At 52.0% G+C, this 17,561-nt stretch overlaps 1 protein-coding gene across 3 annotated transcripts in view; it reads left to right on the top strand.

Moving 5' to 3' along the window:
- Positions 1-17,561, top strand: part of EIF4G1 (eukaryotic translation initiation factor 4 gamma 1) — a 1,004,595-nt gene that overhangs the window by 868,721 nt on the left and 118,313 nt on the right. For all 3 annotated transcript variants that reach the window (XM_086944451.1, XM_086944450.1, XM_086944449.1), the window contains 2 exons: positions 6,269-6,350; positions 6,786-6,884. In XM_086944451.1, coding sequence (XP_086800577.1) covers positions 6,269-6,350; positions 6,786-6,884 — 181 coding nt within the window. The remainder of the gene's footprint in view (positions 1-6,268; positions 6,351-6,785; positions 6,885-17,561) is intronic.

Below are 17,561 nucleotides of genomic sequence, written 5' to 3'. Positions count from 1 at the left end.
TTCTGCCCCTTCCTGAGGCGTTTTGGTGCCCAGGGCAGAGGGCAAGGTCGTCAAACTGGCCAGCAAGTAGCAGTACCAGATGCGGCCTTTCCAGAAGCGACAGAGGGGCAGAGGCTGCCAGCAGTCCTCCTCGACGCCCAAAGTCCCGGCCGTGTCTAGGCCCTGAGGTGCTACTTCCCCCTTGTCCGTTACCAGCTCCGGTGGGGGGGGAAGCATCCAACATTACTTGGCAGAGTGGAGAAAAATTACTCAGGACAAGTGGGTGCTGAATATGGTTTGCAATGGATACAGTCTTTGTTTCACCAGCCCGCCTCCAGCTATTCCACCGGTTTGCTCGCAGTTCCAACTGCGCGAGCTCCAGGCGGAGGCCGATACCCTGTAAAGAAAAAGGGCGATAGAAGACGTCCCTCTGTCTCAAAGGGGTAAGGGCCTTTACTCGCGTTTCTTCCTAGTACAGAAGGACAAGAACGAGTTCAGGCCCATTCTGGATTTGCGACAAGTAAACAAATGGATTCGCAGGGAAAAGTTTTGCATGCTGTATCTGAAAGAGACACGTTAGTGATAGATTCCTTACCTTAGAATATCCCCAGGCGTCAGACTGGATCCGGAAATTTTTGCGTAGCAATACCCCTGCGCGCTGGTAGGCGTCGTCTGCGGCTCCGCGTCCGTCGTCGGCGTCGTGAGCGCCGGGATGACGTCGTCGGAGTATATAGACTGCGCCCATGCGCGCTGACGTCAGTTCTTCTTTTTTCCGCGCCAGCGACTGCCCTGGGCCGCGGTGTCCCCCTGCAGGACATCTGTCAGGCAGCCACGTGGGCCTCGCTGCACACGTTCGCAAGACACTACTGCCTGGACAGTCAAGTCCGGAGGGATGGCTTCTTTGGCCGTTCCGTCCTCCAGGACTTTCTGGTGTGATATTGGTTCGCAGACCCACCACCGGGGTTGGTATTGCTGGGGTATCTATTCTAAGGTAAGGAATCTATCACTAACGTGTCTCTTTCAGATGCACAAGTTACTACTTGTGTAACGATATATCTGTAAGAGACATTAGTTAGTGATAGATTCCTTACCGACCCACCCATCCTCCCCGTTCTGCGAACCGATATTTAGGGTTAAGGTCATCCCCTTTCAGGGCCCTAGTTTCATGGCACCAGTGTTAGTTCTATCATGGCTCTGCCTATCTGGCGCGGAAAAGCTGTGTTATCAGAACTGACGTCAGCGCGCATGGGCGCCGTCTATATACTCCGACGACGTCATCCCGGCGCTCACGACGCCGACGACGGACGCGGAGCCGCAGAAGACGCCTACCAGCGCGCAGGGGTATTGCTACGCAAAAATTTCCGGATCCAGTCTGACGCCTGGGGATATTCTAAGGTAAGGAATCTATCACTAACTAATGTCTCTTACAGATATATCGTTACACAAGTAGTAACTTGTGCCTTTGCACCAGATCTATCCTCGGCTACAAAGGGGAGACTGGCTTTGCGCGATAGATCTGAAAGATGCTTACTTCCATGTGCCCATTGCACAAACACCGGAGGTTCCTGCGCTTCCTCGTCGGCACCAATCACTATCAGTACACCGTACTACCGTTTGGACTGAAATCTGCACCCAGGACTTTTTCGAAATGCATGGCTGTGGTGGCAGCGCACCTGCGAAAGAACAAGGTGTTTGTCTATCCGTACCTAGACGACTGGTTGATCAAAGCCTCCACCTTCCAGGAAGCACAATGGCACTTCAACAGGACGGCCGTCCTGCTGGACTAGCTGGCGTTGCACATAAGTATGTCCAAGTCTGTCCCGATTCTTGTCCAGTGCCTGCAGTACATGGGAGCCTCCATCAATATGCTGTCAGCAAGCGTGTCTCCTTCGGAGGAGAGACGCTTATCGATCCTCCGGAAGGCTCAGGCTCTCAAAGCTGCTACATTTACAACAGTGAGGACGGTGTCTTCTCTACTGGGGTCGATGGCCTCTTGCATCTTCCTCACTCCACATGCGCGCCTCCACATGAGACTGCTGCAGTAATGCTTGGAGGATCAGTGGGACCAGAGGAAAGGGTGCAGGGACGACCGGATCCAGTTGTCTCGTCATGCCCAACAGTCCCTGAGATGGTGGTATTCAGCAGAGAATCTCCTCAGAGGGGTTCCTTTCCACAAGGACATCCCCACTCAAACTATCATGACTGATGCGTCTCTCCAGGGCTGGGGAGCGCATTCAGACCATCTACAGATCCAGGGAACGTAGTCTCCGGCGGAGTCCACGTATCCTATGAATTTCCTGGAACTCAGAGCTGTTCACTTGGCACTGAGGGCCTTTCATCCGTCCTTCCAGACCAACTCCTTGCTTGTGCAGATGGACAATACGACCACAATGTAATATCTCATCAAGCAGGGGGGCTCAAGATCGCGCACACTGTCACAGGAAGCGCAGGCGATCTGGCACTGGCTGCTAGCCAGAAGACTGATACGGCGACTCATCTGCCAGGTGTGGAGAATGTTCAAGCGGACACCCTCAGCAGGTTGATCCAAGAAAAGCACGAGTTGGTCATAAACGGCTAGGTGCTCGATGACATCTTCGCCATGTGGGGCACTCCAGACGTAGATCTGTTCGCCACTGCCGAAAACAGAAAATGCTGCGGCTTCGCCTCAAGGTATTACCAGCCGGTGACTCTGGGGAACGCGTTATGGACCAGCTGGTCGAACAGCTTTCTGTACGCTTTTCCACCAATTCCCCTGATTCTGGCGGTGCTCATCAAGCTGTCCAGGACGCGAATGATCCTCATCGCCCCGGAATGGCCCAGACAGTGGTGGTTCACGGACCTGCTTCACCGGTCGCTCCTACCTCACCGGCAGCTGCCGTGTCGGCTGGACCTTCTCACGAAGTTCAGGGAACAGATGGTGCACCCCAACCTCATCGTTGAGTTTGGCGGCATGGCTCCTGAGAGAGTGCAATATGGGCACTTGAATCTTCCTGAGGATTGAATGGACATATTGAAGGAGGCTAAAAGGCTTCCACTAGGACTTCTCACGCTTACAAGTAGAAGAGATTCTGCATCTGGTGCACGTCTAAGAACTACAAGGAAGATGTCATCCTTCCATACCTTCTGCATTTAGCTAAGTCTGGACTTAATTTCTATTCCATTAAGGTTCACCTCGCAGCATTGACTGCATACAGGAAATGCCCTTCGCAGATGTCCTTCTTCCAGATTCCTGTGATAAAGGATGTTTTGGAAGGATTGAAGGTGTTCCCTCCTGTTCGGCTTCCTTTGCCTTCGTGGGAGCTGAACGTGGTGCTGTCCAGGTTGATGAAGGAATTTTTCGAGCCTATTCACAGTGCTTCACTGCAGCACCTGTCGTGGAAGGCGGCGTTCCTCGTGGCCATTACATCGGCCCGCAGGGTGAGTGAAATTCAGGCATTGTGTTGCCAGGAACCTTATACTGTGTTTCATGCTGCTAAGGTTGTTATGCGTACTCACCCTAAGTTCCTTCCTAAGGTAATCTCTGATTTTCATGTTAATCAGACTAACTTTACCAACGTTTTTTCAGAACCCTTCCACTCCAGCGGAGCGTTCTCTCCATTCCCTGAATGTCAGGAGGGTTTTGAAATTCTATCTGGATAAGACCAAGGATATTCGTAGATCCAACCAATTGTTTGTCAACTATGGGTCGGTCAGGACTGGTCTGGCTACCGCTAAACAGTCCATCTCCAGGTGGATTGTGTCATGTATCCAGCTATGTTATCAGAAAGCGAACAAGACCTTAGGGGGTAAGCCTAAGGCTCATTCTACCAGGGGCAAAGCAGCTACAACAGCTTTGCTCCGCAATGTTCCCATTGCAGAGATCTGCAGGGCGGCCACTTGGAAGTCAGTACACTCCTTTGCTAAGCATTACTGTCTGGACTCTGATGCCAGGGCAGATGCTCAGGTTGGGCAGGCTTCGTTGAGAAATCTGTTTGCACAGTAGTGGTGTTGTCGGTTTTTCTCCACCGCAGTGTTGGTTTTTGGGATGGGCTTGCCATTCTATTCACTAGAATATGACTATATACAGAGATCACCTACTACAGGAGTAGTAGTTTCTTACCGGTAACTCCAGTTCTGTAGTAGGGATATCTGTTATAGTCATAAGCGCCTGCCCCCCTCCCCAGTGGAGAGAATGTTACTGTAATGTATGCTGGTCAATATCAACAAGAGCGGTAGGGCGCAAATAGGCACTCCTATACCCCAATGAATCTAGATTAACAACAAAGGAGTGACTGTGATAGCAAAAATTAACTAGTGAGGTGTAGTGATAATCCGCTGTGTGCCGCAAATGCGATCAATGCTCACACACGTGCGTGCACACAGCGAATACTCTCCCTGTGTGCGCCCTGTTAGGTCCTCCTCAAGGGAAGAAGCCTGGTGGGCTTGTAGGTCACCCGGTGTAGAAGGGAGGGGAAATAATCTTATTTATTAGAAGGACCCTCACTCACCACTAGTTGGTGACATGCTTCATCATTGGGTCCCCGCTGGGGTGACCGAATGTCTCCCCAGCGTGCTACAACGCCTGGTTACAGCAGAGCAGGATGTGGTGAGTGCAACAGTGCCCAAATTAGGAGGTGACTAAACGTGAAAGTGTGAGTGTATTAAAAAATGCAAAAGCTGTGCCCTTACAAAAATCTTTAATAATGGCCAACTTGCATTAGATAAAAACAGTGGGCGGACTCCCCAGGTTCTAAATTAAGGAACCGGAGTCCTAATTAGGATTTAGAACGTTGTAGCACTCTGGGGAGACACTTTGCGGCACACAGCGGATTATCACTACACCTCACTAGTTCATTTTTGTTATCACAGTCACTCCTTTGTTGTTAATATAGATACTGTAATGTATGCTACAGGCCTTGCTTTATGCACCTTAAAAAAGAACTGAAAGTAAAAGGACTAGGCTGTGCATGCTGGGATACCGAGGGTCTCTAGAGAGTTCCTTCACCCCTTCGGTGCTCATGACGAGCTCAGCTCGTCATGAGGCACAGTGCTCCTGTGCTCATGACGAGCTGCGCTCGTCATGAGCACATCGATTAACATTATGGTCCAGCACAGGAGATAAATATCTCAAGCAGCCAAGGTGTTAAAGGCATGGTATCCCTTTTTCAGACACATAATGGCAGCCTATGGAGGCTTTTCTGACCATCCCTTCCTCTCTATCATTCCAAGAATTTCTCTATGGATGGAACTTGACACATTATGGTAAATGTATGTTGGTAAAATATCCTTGGCATTTCTAGTTTAAGTACTGGACAGTGTAGCCTTGTAGGTTCGGGCTGCATTATTGTCTTTAATTTTCTCTTAAGTGTCTATGCAGGACTGCAATGAAGACAACTTAAGAGATTATTTTTGATTGCTCCGGGGTCCACGCACATGGGCGGGACTATTCACTAGATTATGACTATAACAGATACCCCTACTACAGAACTGCAGTTACAGGTTATAAACTACTCCTTCATGAACCAATCCTGGATTTGTTCCTAAAGTAGTTTCTGCTTTCCATATCAATTAGTTTAGTTACCTGTGTTCTTTCCTTAACCTGATTCTGTAGCAGAACGAGCTCTACACACACTGATCAGTCTGTAGATTCCTGTCCTTCCACTCATTCTGTGGAGTGGCTGGCCTCTTTAACATAAAAAAATTGACATTTCGACCATTTGCTCAAAACTGTGTCTGAAGGCAAGGGAGGAGAACATTAATGACACCAATATCGGAGTGCAAGGGTGGTGTTTGTATGCTGCTCAGTCCCTTCCAGAGCGGTATGGAGGCACAGGGGGGGGCCACCCTGTCCCATCAGTATGCGAAAGCACTGCTACAAAAAAAATCTCCAGATCAAATTTAGCGTCTGGGAATATTCTGAAGGTGAGGTATTTGCGATTAGATACAATATCCATGGTAAGGATTGTCATTTGTTCTTCAGATACATAAAGGTAGGCGTAGTCTTAAGCACTCACCCATGTTTTTTTGTTTACTGTACTATCAACCTTTCATGTTAAACGAGCAGTTGAGTTGCCAAAAACCCCTAATGCTTAATGCAGAACAAGTTGCAGAGCTCCATAGTAGATGAGTAGCATGAACAGCATGTGATTTACCACATTAGAAGATTTGAAACCATTTTACAGATCAGTAGCATTTCCTTTACAGGCCAGTAGATGGTTATTATTCACTGTACTTCTAGAGTTTGTAGAACAACATAATCTTTAATTCCTTTGTTCTAACGTCTGCTAATTTTAACCTTTTTTTCTTGCAGGGAAGTGACAAAGCCACTTGTTTCAATTGGTAAAGCCAGCATTTTGCTTGTTGAAATCTTGGGTTTACTATGTAAAGGAATGGTGAGTGATTCATGACTTGCTCCATGTAAAACCCAGTGTGTGTAATAGGAACAAGACAGGAAAACTTGACTGACAGGCGAAGGACTAGTCTGGGGTGAAGATTCTAAATAATTAAACAAAATAAAATTGGCTTTAAACAGTTTCAATCCGCAACATTAGGATTCCTTGCACATTTCTAGCTGACTAAATCGGTTATAGGGTAATGAATTGCTCAGAGAATTGTTATGACTAAGTTAAGTATTGTTTCAGTTGGGTACTTGGAATTGTAGGAGAGGCTGTTTTTAAGATTCCTGATGCTGCAATTTTAAGAGAACCTCTACTGGTCAGAGTTGAGCTTTAAGAAATAATCTCCTAGCAGTGGCAATAGCTTCCTCAATATACCTTCTACTTTCTCGAAAATTGCCTATTAGTTGATCACAAATGTGTTTTCCCCAGAGTCACAAGAAGGCTGGAGAGCTATGGAGGGAAGCTGGTCTTAGCTGGAAAGAGTTCCTGCCAGAAGAGGAGGATGTAAATAAATTCATCACAGAGAAGGTAAAATCCCCTGCACTTTTTAAGTGGATATTAATAATTTTCTGTGCGATCGAGCAGATACTCGAATGTCTTTTAAAGCCAACTTGTGACCAGCAGATAAAAGCAACCTTCAGACCATCACAGCAATGTCAGGATACCTTGGCACCCTTTCAAAACTGTGTGTTCGAGGCATGTGGGCTGCTGAATTCATATCTGTGCATAGATCGCCACCTAATGTTGGGTCCGGATGATTGCACATTGTTGTCCTGGAAGAGTCTTCGAAGTATCACGAGATAGGTGGCTCCTCCCTTGGACTACAGTGCGCATGGGCATCCTCTCCATCCTCAGATTATTTTTTTCCGCCATTGGGTTCGGATGTACTTTCTTAACTCAAGTTCGGAATCGATATAAACTTTTTCACAAGGCCAAAAGGCCTTCGGGCGTCTGTATTGTCTTTTCGTTCTGTGCCGCGTACTTGTTCCAGCTCTTCTAGCTGGACATCGAAGGCCGCTTGCCTTTTTCGACACCAGAGGCACGATGGCCGATGGAACGGAGCCCGTTTAACGATGCCCCGTTTGCAACTCTAAATACCCTCACATCGATGTGCACCCGGTGTGCAATAAATGCCTATCTCCAGACCACGACGAGGCCAGCTGCCTGGCCTGTTCTCGGTTCAGGTCAAAGAAGACACTTCGGCTTCGACGTGCCGCGAGACAATCGGCGCAGAAAACAGTGCCCGACCCGGAGAACATCTTAGAGGCAAAAGACGACGGGGCGTCTGAGGAGGATCCTGAACAACAGTCTGATCCTGCTTCGGAGCAGAACTCTAACTATGATGAAGACGTCGTCGAGGTAGGGGACGACGCACGGGCCATCGGAGCCGTCGATGACGACTCGAGCGACGAGCAAGGCCCAACTGCAGTTGCGGGGGCCGATGATGACACTGTACTTTCAAAGGCTCAGGTCGAGGCATCGCCAGAAGGCCTTAGCCAAGATCTTCAACAACATTCTAAAGCTCCGCGTCAAGGCCCGGCTAAGAATATTTCTAAGGAGCCATCGGTCGATCAACCACAGTCGATGGTGAAATCTAAACCGAAACCAACAGAATCAAAATCGAAACTGCTAAAGACAGTCCTCGGATTGACGACTTCGGATTCATCGGACAAAATCAAAATGAAGTGTCATCGACCCTTCGGGGTCACAAAGGGGTGTCGGCCCGAAGATCGGGGCACCGAAGCCTGTGACTAAGGTCAAGCACATCGGTCTGATGCCATCGATGTCAAAAGATGGCGACACTAACAAGGGACTAAAGTCTCAGAAGACTCTCGATCCGAAGCTTCCAGCCTCCAAACCACTGGTAGTCAAGACCTTCGAGTCGAAGACCAAGATCGGCTCGAAAGAGCACGCCAAGTCGAAGCGAAAGAGCATGCCTGCTGCGCCCCAAGAGCTCGAGTCGACGCTAGGCCAGAAACAAACTGGTGATAATACTAAGTCGGTCGGATCGAAGACTGCGCCACCCTCGAAAAAGGTCAGTCCGTCTCCAATGCTTACACCACCGATTAAATTCGGACTGCCCCCGACCGCACGACCTAAGGCGTTCGAGCCACAACAAAGCATCGAAACAACCAAAAAGGTGTCGGTAGTAAAAAGGACTCAGCCCATAGAAGAGGACATTGTGTTCCAAGCACCCTCCTATGATAACCAGTCGAAACTGTTCATCGACTCGGATTCTGGCAGACTCACCACTTGTAAAAGAAAAATCGTTCCGGAAAATCCTATGGAGTCATCTAAAATCCCACTGAAAAAGAAAAGCGACTCTTCCACCACACCTGTTCTTTTTGAGCCTGTGGAGTCCTATGGACCGGACTATACTTATTCACCCACACGTACTAATGAGGCTGTAGGGGAAGGCTACAATGAGGAGGAATTTAATTATCCTATTGGCACAGATCAAGAGGAGTGTCAACCCTGGACTGACCCTGTTGACCCGGATGAGGCACACACCACGCCTGACACTCAGTCCTACACGGTCAAAACCTTGCTAACTGAAGATACAGCTGCGTTTAATGCGTTAATTGAAAGGGCAGCAAATAATCACTATTTAGAAATGCATGGTGACCCAGTAGAGGAAGGCTTTTTGTTTGACACTTTCTCAACTTCAGAAAAATCAGTAAAGACATTGCCTATGCTGAAGGCTGTCCTTAAACGCGCTGGTGACATTTTCAAAGAAACCACAAGGGCAAGGGTTGTGAACCCAAGAATTGACAGGAAATACCGGCCTGCGCCTGTAGACCCTACGTATATCAAGGGCCAGCTGGCATTGGACTCCTTAGTAGTGTCAAATGCTCGCAAAAGAGCAAACTCTCAGACAAGTGGTGATGCTCCTCATCTGGACAAAGAATCCAAAATCGTGGAAGCTTCTGGAAAACGAGTAGCGGCTCAAGTAGCAAATATTTGGAGAATTTCAAATACACAGGCCCTATTAGCCAGATATGATAGGGCTCATTACGACACATTAGAGCAGCTACTACAACACTTACCTGATGCTTATAAGGAAGGAGCAGAAATGCTGATATAGGAGGGGAAACTGATATGAAATGCATCCATTAAATGTGCTCTAGATGCAGCAGACAGCAGCTAGGGCCATCAATATAAGTGTGATGCTCAGAAGGCATGCCTGGTTATGCATCCCTGGATTCAAGCCTGAGATTCAAACCACATTACTAAATCAGCCTGTTAACCCTGATTATTTATTTGGTCCTGATGTGGACACAATCTTGGAAAAAAATAAAGAAAGACACTGACAGCCAAATCCATGGGTACTCTGCAGTCACAACAGTCAGGGGAGGTTCCTTTAATCTCTCCAGTGACAGGGGAACCTCTAGAGGTCAAGCATCACAGCAAGCCCAATACAACAAAGGAGGCACACAGACCACCTATAACAAGAACAATAGGGGTGGATACCGTGGCAACAGCACCAAAGGCAGAGGACGTGGAAATAGTAACGCCAGATCCTCCGCCAACACTAAACAATGACTTCTTGTCACTGCCCCCAGACCATGTAACACCGGTCGGGGCTAGACTTCAGCAGTTCCTGCCAGTCACACAGGTGGGTGAGACAACTTATCCAATACGGCTATTGTCTAGAACTGGCCTCCACTCCACCCAACATACCCCCAAGGCACCGTCCTATGTCCGCAGAGCACACGCAATTATTGAAGCAAGAGGTCATCTGCGTGCTGCAAAAAGGGGCCATAGAACTTGTGCCTTTAGAACAGGGTACAGGGGTGTACTCGCTGTACTTCTTAATCCCAAAAAAGGACGGGTCTCTCAGGCCCATACTAGACCTCAGACCCCTGAACCAATACATCTTGTCAGAACATTTTCACAGGCTCACTTTGCAACAAATTCTACCATTGCTCAGTCGGGGAGATTTCCTAGCAACACTAGACCTGAAGGATGCATATTTCCACATTCCGATACATCCGGGACACAGGAAATATCTCAGGTTCACCATACAAAACCAGCATTACCAGTTCAAGGTCCTGCCTTTCGGGGGCACAACAGCCCCCAGAGTGTTTATCAAGTGCTTGGCGACAATTGCTGCGCACATTCGGAGACAATACATTCATGTCTATCCTTATCTGGACGACTGGATTATCCAAGCCGTCAGCCCAGCAATGTGCCAGCCACATGTCCCGCACAATTCACCTCCTACACAGTCTAGGTTGTTCACGGAATTATCCAAAGTCATCTTCAACCCGCACATGTCCAACAGTACCTAGGAGCGATAATAGACACTGGCAGCAAAAGCAAAGCCAAACTCAGCGAGAATCAACAGCATGAAATTGCTGATTCAGACCCCAGCACTCGCTCCCAGCGTAAGTGTTTATGCAGCTGATAGGTATGATGGCCTCCTGCATCTACATAGTCCCTCACGCGAGACTACACATGCGTCCGCTTCAGGAGTGCTTAGCACGACAGTGGAACCAGGCTCAAGGACAGTTAAAAGACCTAGTGTTGGTGACCGGTCGTGCATACAACTCTCTGCATTGGTGGAACACACAAAACCTTTGCAGGGGACGACCTTTCCAGGAGCCTGTACCACAAATAGTGCAGACGACGGACGCATCTCTCCAGGGCTGGGGAGCGCATGTCGTCCATTACACAGTGCAGGGACTATGGACGACGCAGCAAAAGAAGATGCACATCAACCTGCTGTAACTGATGGCAATCTTCATGGCAATGAAGGCGTTCAAAGTGCATTTGTGCAACAAAGTCGTGCTGATCTGGACGGACAACATGACTGCCATGTACTACATCCAGAAGCAGGGAGAGACACCCTCTCCACAGTTGTCACACCTCAGAGCATGTGGAAGTGGGCCATACAAAGAAACATGTTCCTCATGGCAGAACACCTCCCAGGCAAGGACAACCAGATGGCGGATCTGCTCAGCAGGCACAGCCATCAGATGCACGAATGGGAAATACATCCCTCAGTGCTACACCCGTATTTCCAGCAGCGGGGTCATCCAGAGATAGACCTGTTCGCCACAAAGGAAAACGCAAAATGCCAAACCTTTGCCGCCAAGTTCCCACACCCGCAGTCTCAGGGCAATGCGGTATGGATGAACTGGTCAGGCAGATTTGTGTACGCTTTTCCTCCGGCACCGCTAATACCGCTAATGGCACGCAAACTGCGACAGCACTCAATGACACTCATCCTAGTTGCTCCAACATGGGCAAGGCAGGCATGGTACACCACGTTCCTAGAACTTTCCGTGGTGCCTCATCAACGACTGCGACTCACGCCCAGTCTCCTCACTCAGAGCCATGGAGACATTCAGCACCCAGATCCGCAACAGTTGAGCCTTGCAATATGGCTCCTGAGGTCATAGTTTGGCTACCTGAACCTGCCCCCCCTGACTGTATGAATATTATCAAGGAAGCAAGAAAAACCTACAACCAGGGCATGCTATGCGGCAAAATGGAAGCGATTTGTCAATTATTGTACCAATAATGACATAAATCCGCTACATTCATCAACTCAAAACATTATTTGTTACATCTACACAGATGTAATCTGGCATATAGTTCCATAAGGATACATTTAGCTGCAATGGCAGCTTATCTTCAGAACAGGCAGCACCTTTCCCTTTTCAGAGTGCCAGTCTTTAAGGCTTTTATAGAGGGATTCAAACGAGTGATTCCTCCCAGACACCTGCCTTCACCTGTCTGGAATCTGAACGTAGGTCTGACCAGACTGATGGGACCACCTTTTGAACCTCTACACTCTTGAGAGATACAATTCCTGACATGGAAAGTGGCCTTTCTAGTAGCGATCACATCGCTAAGAAGAGTTAGTGAGCTTCAAGCCCTAACTATTCAAGAGCCTTTCATACAGATTCATGCTAATAGGGTAGTACAACGTACCAACCCTAAATGTATGCCTAAGGTGGTATCGCAGTTCCACATTAACCAAACGATAGAACTGCCAGTATTCTTCCCAAATCCAGATTCAGTGGCAGACAGAGCTCTGCACACACTAGATGTTAAAAGAGCTCTCCTGTATTACATAGATGGGACAAAGGATTTCAGAAAGACTAAGCAGCTGTTTGTTGCCTTTTCTCCACAGCACAAAGGCAACCCCATTTCCAAATCGGGTATAGCCAGATGGATTGTTAAGTGCATACAGATCTGTTATCAAAAAGCTAAACGCACATTAACAATCTGAAAGAAACACGTTAGTGTTAGATTCCTTACCTTAGAATATCCCCAGGCGTCAGTCTGGATCCGGAAACTTTTGCGTAGCAGTACCCCTGCGCGTCGGTAGGCGTCGTCTGCAGGCGTCCCCTGCGGCTCCGCGTCCGTCGTCGGCGTCGTGCGCCGTGATGACGTCGCTGGAGTACATAGACGCCGCCTCCGCGCGCTGACGTCAGTTCTTCTTTTTTCCGCGCCAGTGGACGCAGATCTGGAAGAGCAGTACTCCGGTCTTTGACCAAGTTTTTTTTTTCGACTTTTTTCTCTATTGTGCCTGATAGGATGCCTGGATTTAAGAATTGCGATGACTGTGAGCGCACGATGTCGGTCACAGACCATCACCGCCTCTGCCTCCGGTGTCTGGGCCCCGACCACGACGTGGAATCGTGCCTCGACTGCCGGGCCCTTACCAACAAGGCTAGGCGGGAGCGGTCCCGCAAGCTGCTGGAGCTCCGGGTGTCGGCCCCACGTCGGGACCGGGAGCGGTCCCGGTCCGGCCGGAGGTCGGGGGAGCGTTCGAGGGAGCGGTCGCGGAGCCGCGCTGGGCGCTCCGGAAGTCGACACCACTCGTCAGGCTCGTCAGGTAGGAAGCACAAGAAGTCGGGGCGTCGTCATCGTACCCCCGACTCCCCCCGACGCTCGCGCGATGCGGCCGGGGGCTCGGGTGACCCCAACCCCGCGGCTCCGCGAGAGTCGCCGGCGCGGCCTGCCTCATACCCTCCGGTCCCTGGGCATGGCGCGACGCCTGAGGAGATCGAGGCGTTCCTCATGGCCATGAGGGCGCTCGCTTCTCCGACGGGGCCTACGGCGCCTTCGGGCCCAGTGCTACCGTCTGGGGGCCCTGGCGGTTCGGGTGTCCCTGCCTCGGCGCCGTCGGGTGCTCCGGGCCCGGCGTCGCCGACGGCTCCGACCCCGGCGCCGCAGGGGCCTTCGGGATCGGCGCCGGCTGGTCTTCCGGCCTCCCCGGCGCCGTTGCCATCGGGGTTACCCCCGGCGCCGCCCCCGCGCGGCGCCGGTTCTCCACTGCCGGTTCCGGCCGGCGGTGGGGTTCCGGCGCCGGCCCCGGGCGGCGCCGTCCCCTTACCTTCTCCGACGCCGGACGCGGCGCCGGATGGGCGTCGCACGACGCCGGTCCCGGCGCCGATGGGGCCCATGAACCCCGAGGAGCCGGTCTTCATCATTGACTCCGAATACGGAGAGGATGAGGAGTACGGTGAAGGTTGGGAGGGGTCCGAGGACCCTCTGGCTCGCGAGTGCCAGTATGACCCGGACTGGACGGGTGACTTGGGGGATGCCAGTGGTTTGGACGACTCCCCTAACCCTGGTTTGATCTCTCCTCCAACCGTGGCATCGGTGGAGGGAGCTGCCTATTCTGTGGTGCTGATGAGGGCTGCCAAGGCCTTAAACCTTGAGCTCCCCGTCGCGGCCGTGAGGCCTAACATCCTCACCGAGGTCTTCAAGCCGCAGTCATGCCCTTTGGAGCCTCTGCTGCCGTTTAATGAAGCCTTGTCTGACGTTCTGTTGGGCACGTGGTCCAGGCCCGCTTCAGGTGCGCCTGTTGATCGGAACGTGGCCAGGCGCCACCGTCCTTGTCCGGACGACCCCAAGTACCTGTCTACCCACCCCACTCCTGAGAGTCTGGTGATCCAGGCCTCGACCTCCCAGTCCGCATTCCCGTCGGCCCCGCCCGACCGGGAATCCAAGAGGTATGACCAGTTTGGTAAAAAGGTCTTCTCGTCCATTAGTTTGGGCCTGCGGTCTTGCAACACCGCCTGCCTCTTGGGCCGCTACACCCACTCTGTGTGGGATACGGTCGCGGAGCTGCTGCCAGAATGCCCCATGGAGGTGCGGGCAAAGCTCGGTCAAGCTGTAGCTGAGGGCCGGGATGCAGCGAAATATTCCATTCGGTGTGGTCTTGATACGACCGACTCGCTGGGCAGGGCTATGTCTACGACGGTGGCGATTCGCCGTCACGCCTGGCTGAGATCCGCCAATTTTTCGGCTGATGTCCAAAATACCCTGATGGACATGCCGTTTGATGGCTGTCACCTGTTCGGTGACAAAGCGGACCACGCGCTGGAACGCTTTAAGGACTCCAGGGTCACGGCCAAGTCCTTGGGTCTCTCGACCCAGCGTCAGCAACCGGGTTCGTTTCGCCCCTTTCGTGGCCAAGGAAGGGGCGCCCCCACACGTGCTGCCAGCCACGCGCCGCAACAATCCTTCCAACGCGGTGGCGGCCGTGGAAACCGCCGTGGTGGCGGTCGGGGACAACGGCGGGGTCAGACCACACCTTCCCCCGCAGCATCTACCCCAAAATCCTCCTAGTCCGTGCTTTCGGCCCCATGTGACGCCAGTGGGTGGCAGGGTTCGCCATCACCACGCTCACTGGCGCACGATCACTTCGGACAGGTGGGTGCTGCAAATTGTCCGAAGGGGCTACTCCCTCCCCTTCGAGACCTCTCCTCCAGCCATGCCACCGCAGAACCACCGTGTGTCGGGGGACCACTTGACACTTCTGCAGGAGGAAGTTACGGCCCTCTTGGCCAAGGGGGCCATCGAGCGCGTTCCTGGGCCAGAAGTAGGGCGTGGTTGTTATTCCCACTACTTTCTGGTGCCCAAGAAGGACAAGGGGGGCCTACGTCCTATCTTGGATCTAAGGAACGTCAACGGCTTCCTCCGGAAGGAGAAGTTCAAGATGTTGACGTTAGCTCAGGTCTTGGCTGCTCTAGACCCGCAAGACTGGATGGTGGCGTTGGACTTGCAGGACGCCTATTTTCACATCCCCGTCCTGCCGGCCCACCGGCGTTACCTGCGGTTCACGGTAGGCCAGGAGCACTTTCAGTTTGTCGTGCTCCCCTTCGGCCTTACCAGCGCCCCACGGGTGTTCACAAAGGTGATGGCGGTGGTCGCAGCCCATCTGCGCAGGTTAGGGGTTTCAGTCTTCCCCTACCTAGACGACTGGTTGTTGAAGGCGGGCTCGCCCCAGACAGTCGTCCACCACCTTCAGATGACGGCAGACCTCTTGCACGACCTGGGGTTCTCCATCAACGTGCCGAAATCACACCTGTGTCCCTCTCAAAAGCTCCTTTTCATCGGAGCGGTTCTGGACTCGGCGCAGTTTCGGGTTTATCCTCCGGAACGGCGGGTTCGGGATATTCAGGCTTTGATTCCCATCTTTCAGCCGCTATCCCGAGTCTCGGTCAGGTTGACGCTGCGGCTGCTGGGACTGATGGCTTCCTGCATCCTTCTGGTGCATCACGCCAGGTGGCGGATGCGGGCTCTGCAGTGGGACCTGAAGTTTCAGTGGGCCCAGCATCAGGGCAACTTGTCCGACCACGTCTTGATCTCGGAGGGCACTGCGAGACAACTGCAGTGGTGGCTTACGGACCGCGATTGGGTCAGGGGCAAGTCCCTCTCCCTTCCCCAACCGGAGCACGTTGTCGTGACGGACGCGTCCCTCCAGGGCTGGGGTGGCCACTTGGGAGAGGCAGAGATCAGAGGCATCTGGTCTCCGGCGGAGTCCCGGCTCCATATCAATCTGTTGGAGCTGCGGGCGATTCGTCTGGCACTGAAGGCATTCCTCCCCTTTGTCAACGGGAGTGTAGTGCAGGTGTTCACCGACAACACCACCGCCATGTGGTACTGCAACAAACAGGGCGGAGTGGGGTCGTGGACCCTTTGCCAGGAGGCTCTGCGCCTCTGGCAATGGCTGGAACGTCAGGGCGTGACTCTGACGGTTCAACACCTGGCAGGTTCTCTGAACGCCAGGGCGGACGAACTCAGCCGTCGGTGCTCGATGGATCACGAATGGCGTCTGAACTCGGACGTGGCGCAAGGCATCTTTCTGCAATGGGGAGAGCCTTGGTTAGATCTATTCGCCACAGAAGAGAACGCGCAATGTCATCAGTTCTGCGCGTTGGAGTTTCCAAGACGGCACTCGCACGGCGACGCCTTTCGGCGCGAGTGGAGTTGCGGTCTGTTATACGCCTTTCCGCCTATACCACTTCTGCCCAGAGTGCTGAAGAAGATCAGGCGCGACCGGGCCCAAGTTATCCTTGTGGCTCCGGACTGGGCTCGAAGGTACTGGTATCCCGAGCTACTCAGCATGTCGGTCGGTCCCCCGATCCGCCTGCCCCTTCAGGAGGACCTTCTGTCGCAGCAGCAGGGGACGGTCCTCCACCCGAACCTGTCCAGTCTCCACCTCCATGCTTGGAGATTGAGCGGCGGCAGTTGAGGCCATTTGACTTGCCTCCTGAAGTCTGTGATGTTATTCTGGCAGCCAGGCGTCCCTCCACTAAGTCGGTATACGCCTGTCGGTGGAACAGATTTGTGGCATGGTGCACAGCAAAGGCTGTGGATCCTCTTTCTGCCCCTCTTTCGGAGGTTCTTCTGTTTCTTCTTTCTCTTGCCCAGCAGGGCTCTGCTCTGGGCACTATCAAGGGCTACCTTTCTGCCCTTTCAGCCTTCTTGAGGCTTCCTGATCAGCCTTCTTTGTTCAAATCCCCGATTGTAACTCGATTCTTGAAAGGCATCACTCACATGTTTCCACCTGTTCCGTTTGTGATGCCTCAGTGGGATTTGAACCTGGTTCTAACTTTCCTGATGTGTGCTCCCTTTGAGCCCCTTCATTCTTGCCCTCTCCGTCTCCTGACTTTAAAGACGGCTTTCCTGGTTGCCATCACCTCTGCCAGGAGGGTGAGTGAGCTCCAGGCTCTTTCTGTCCAACCTCCTTTCCTGTCCATTCATCCTGACAAGGTGGTTCTGAGGACTAGACCTTCTTTCCTGCCCAAGGTTGTTTCGGCCTTTCACATCGGGCAGTCCATCACCCTCCCTTCCTTCTTCCCGCCTCCGCATCCTTCAAAGGATGAAGAGCGGCTCCATCGTCTGGACCCAAAACGTGCGCTTTCATTTTACATGGATCGCACACGCCAGTTCCGG

This window comes from Lissotriton vulgaris, chromosome 11 (assembly GCF_964263255.1).
Source record: "Lissotriton vulgaris chromosome 11, aLisVul1.2, whole genome shotgun sequence".
Lineage (NCBI taxonomy): Eukaryota > Metazoa > Chordata > Amphibia > Caudata > Salamandridae > Lissotriton > Lissotriton vulgaris.
Note: the sequence above shows the minus strand (reverse complement) of the source record. Positions and strands in the feature narration are given on the sequence as shown.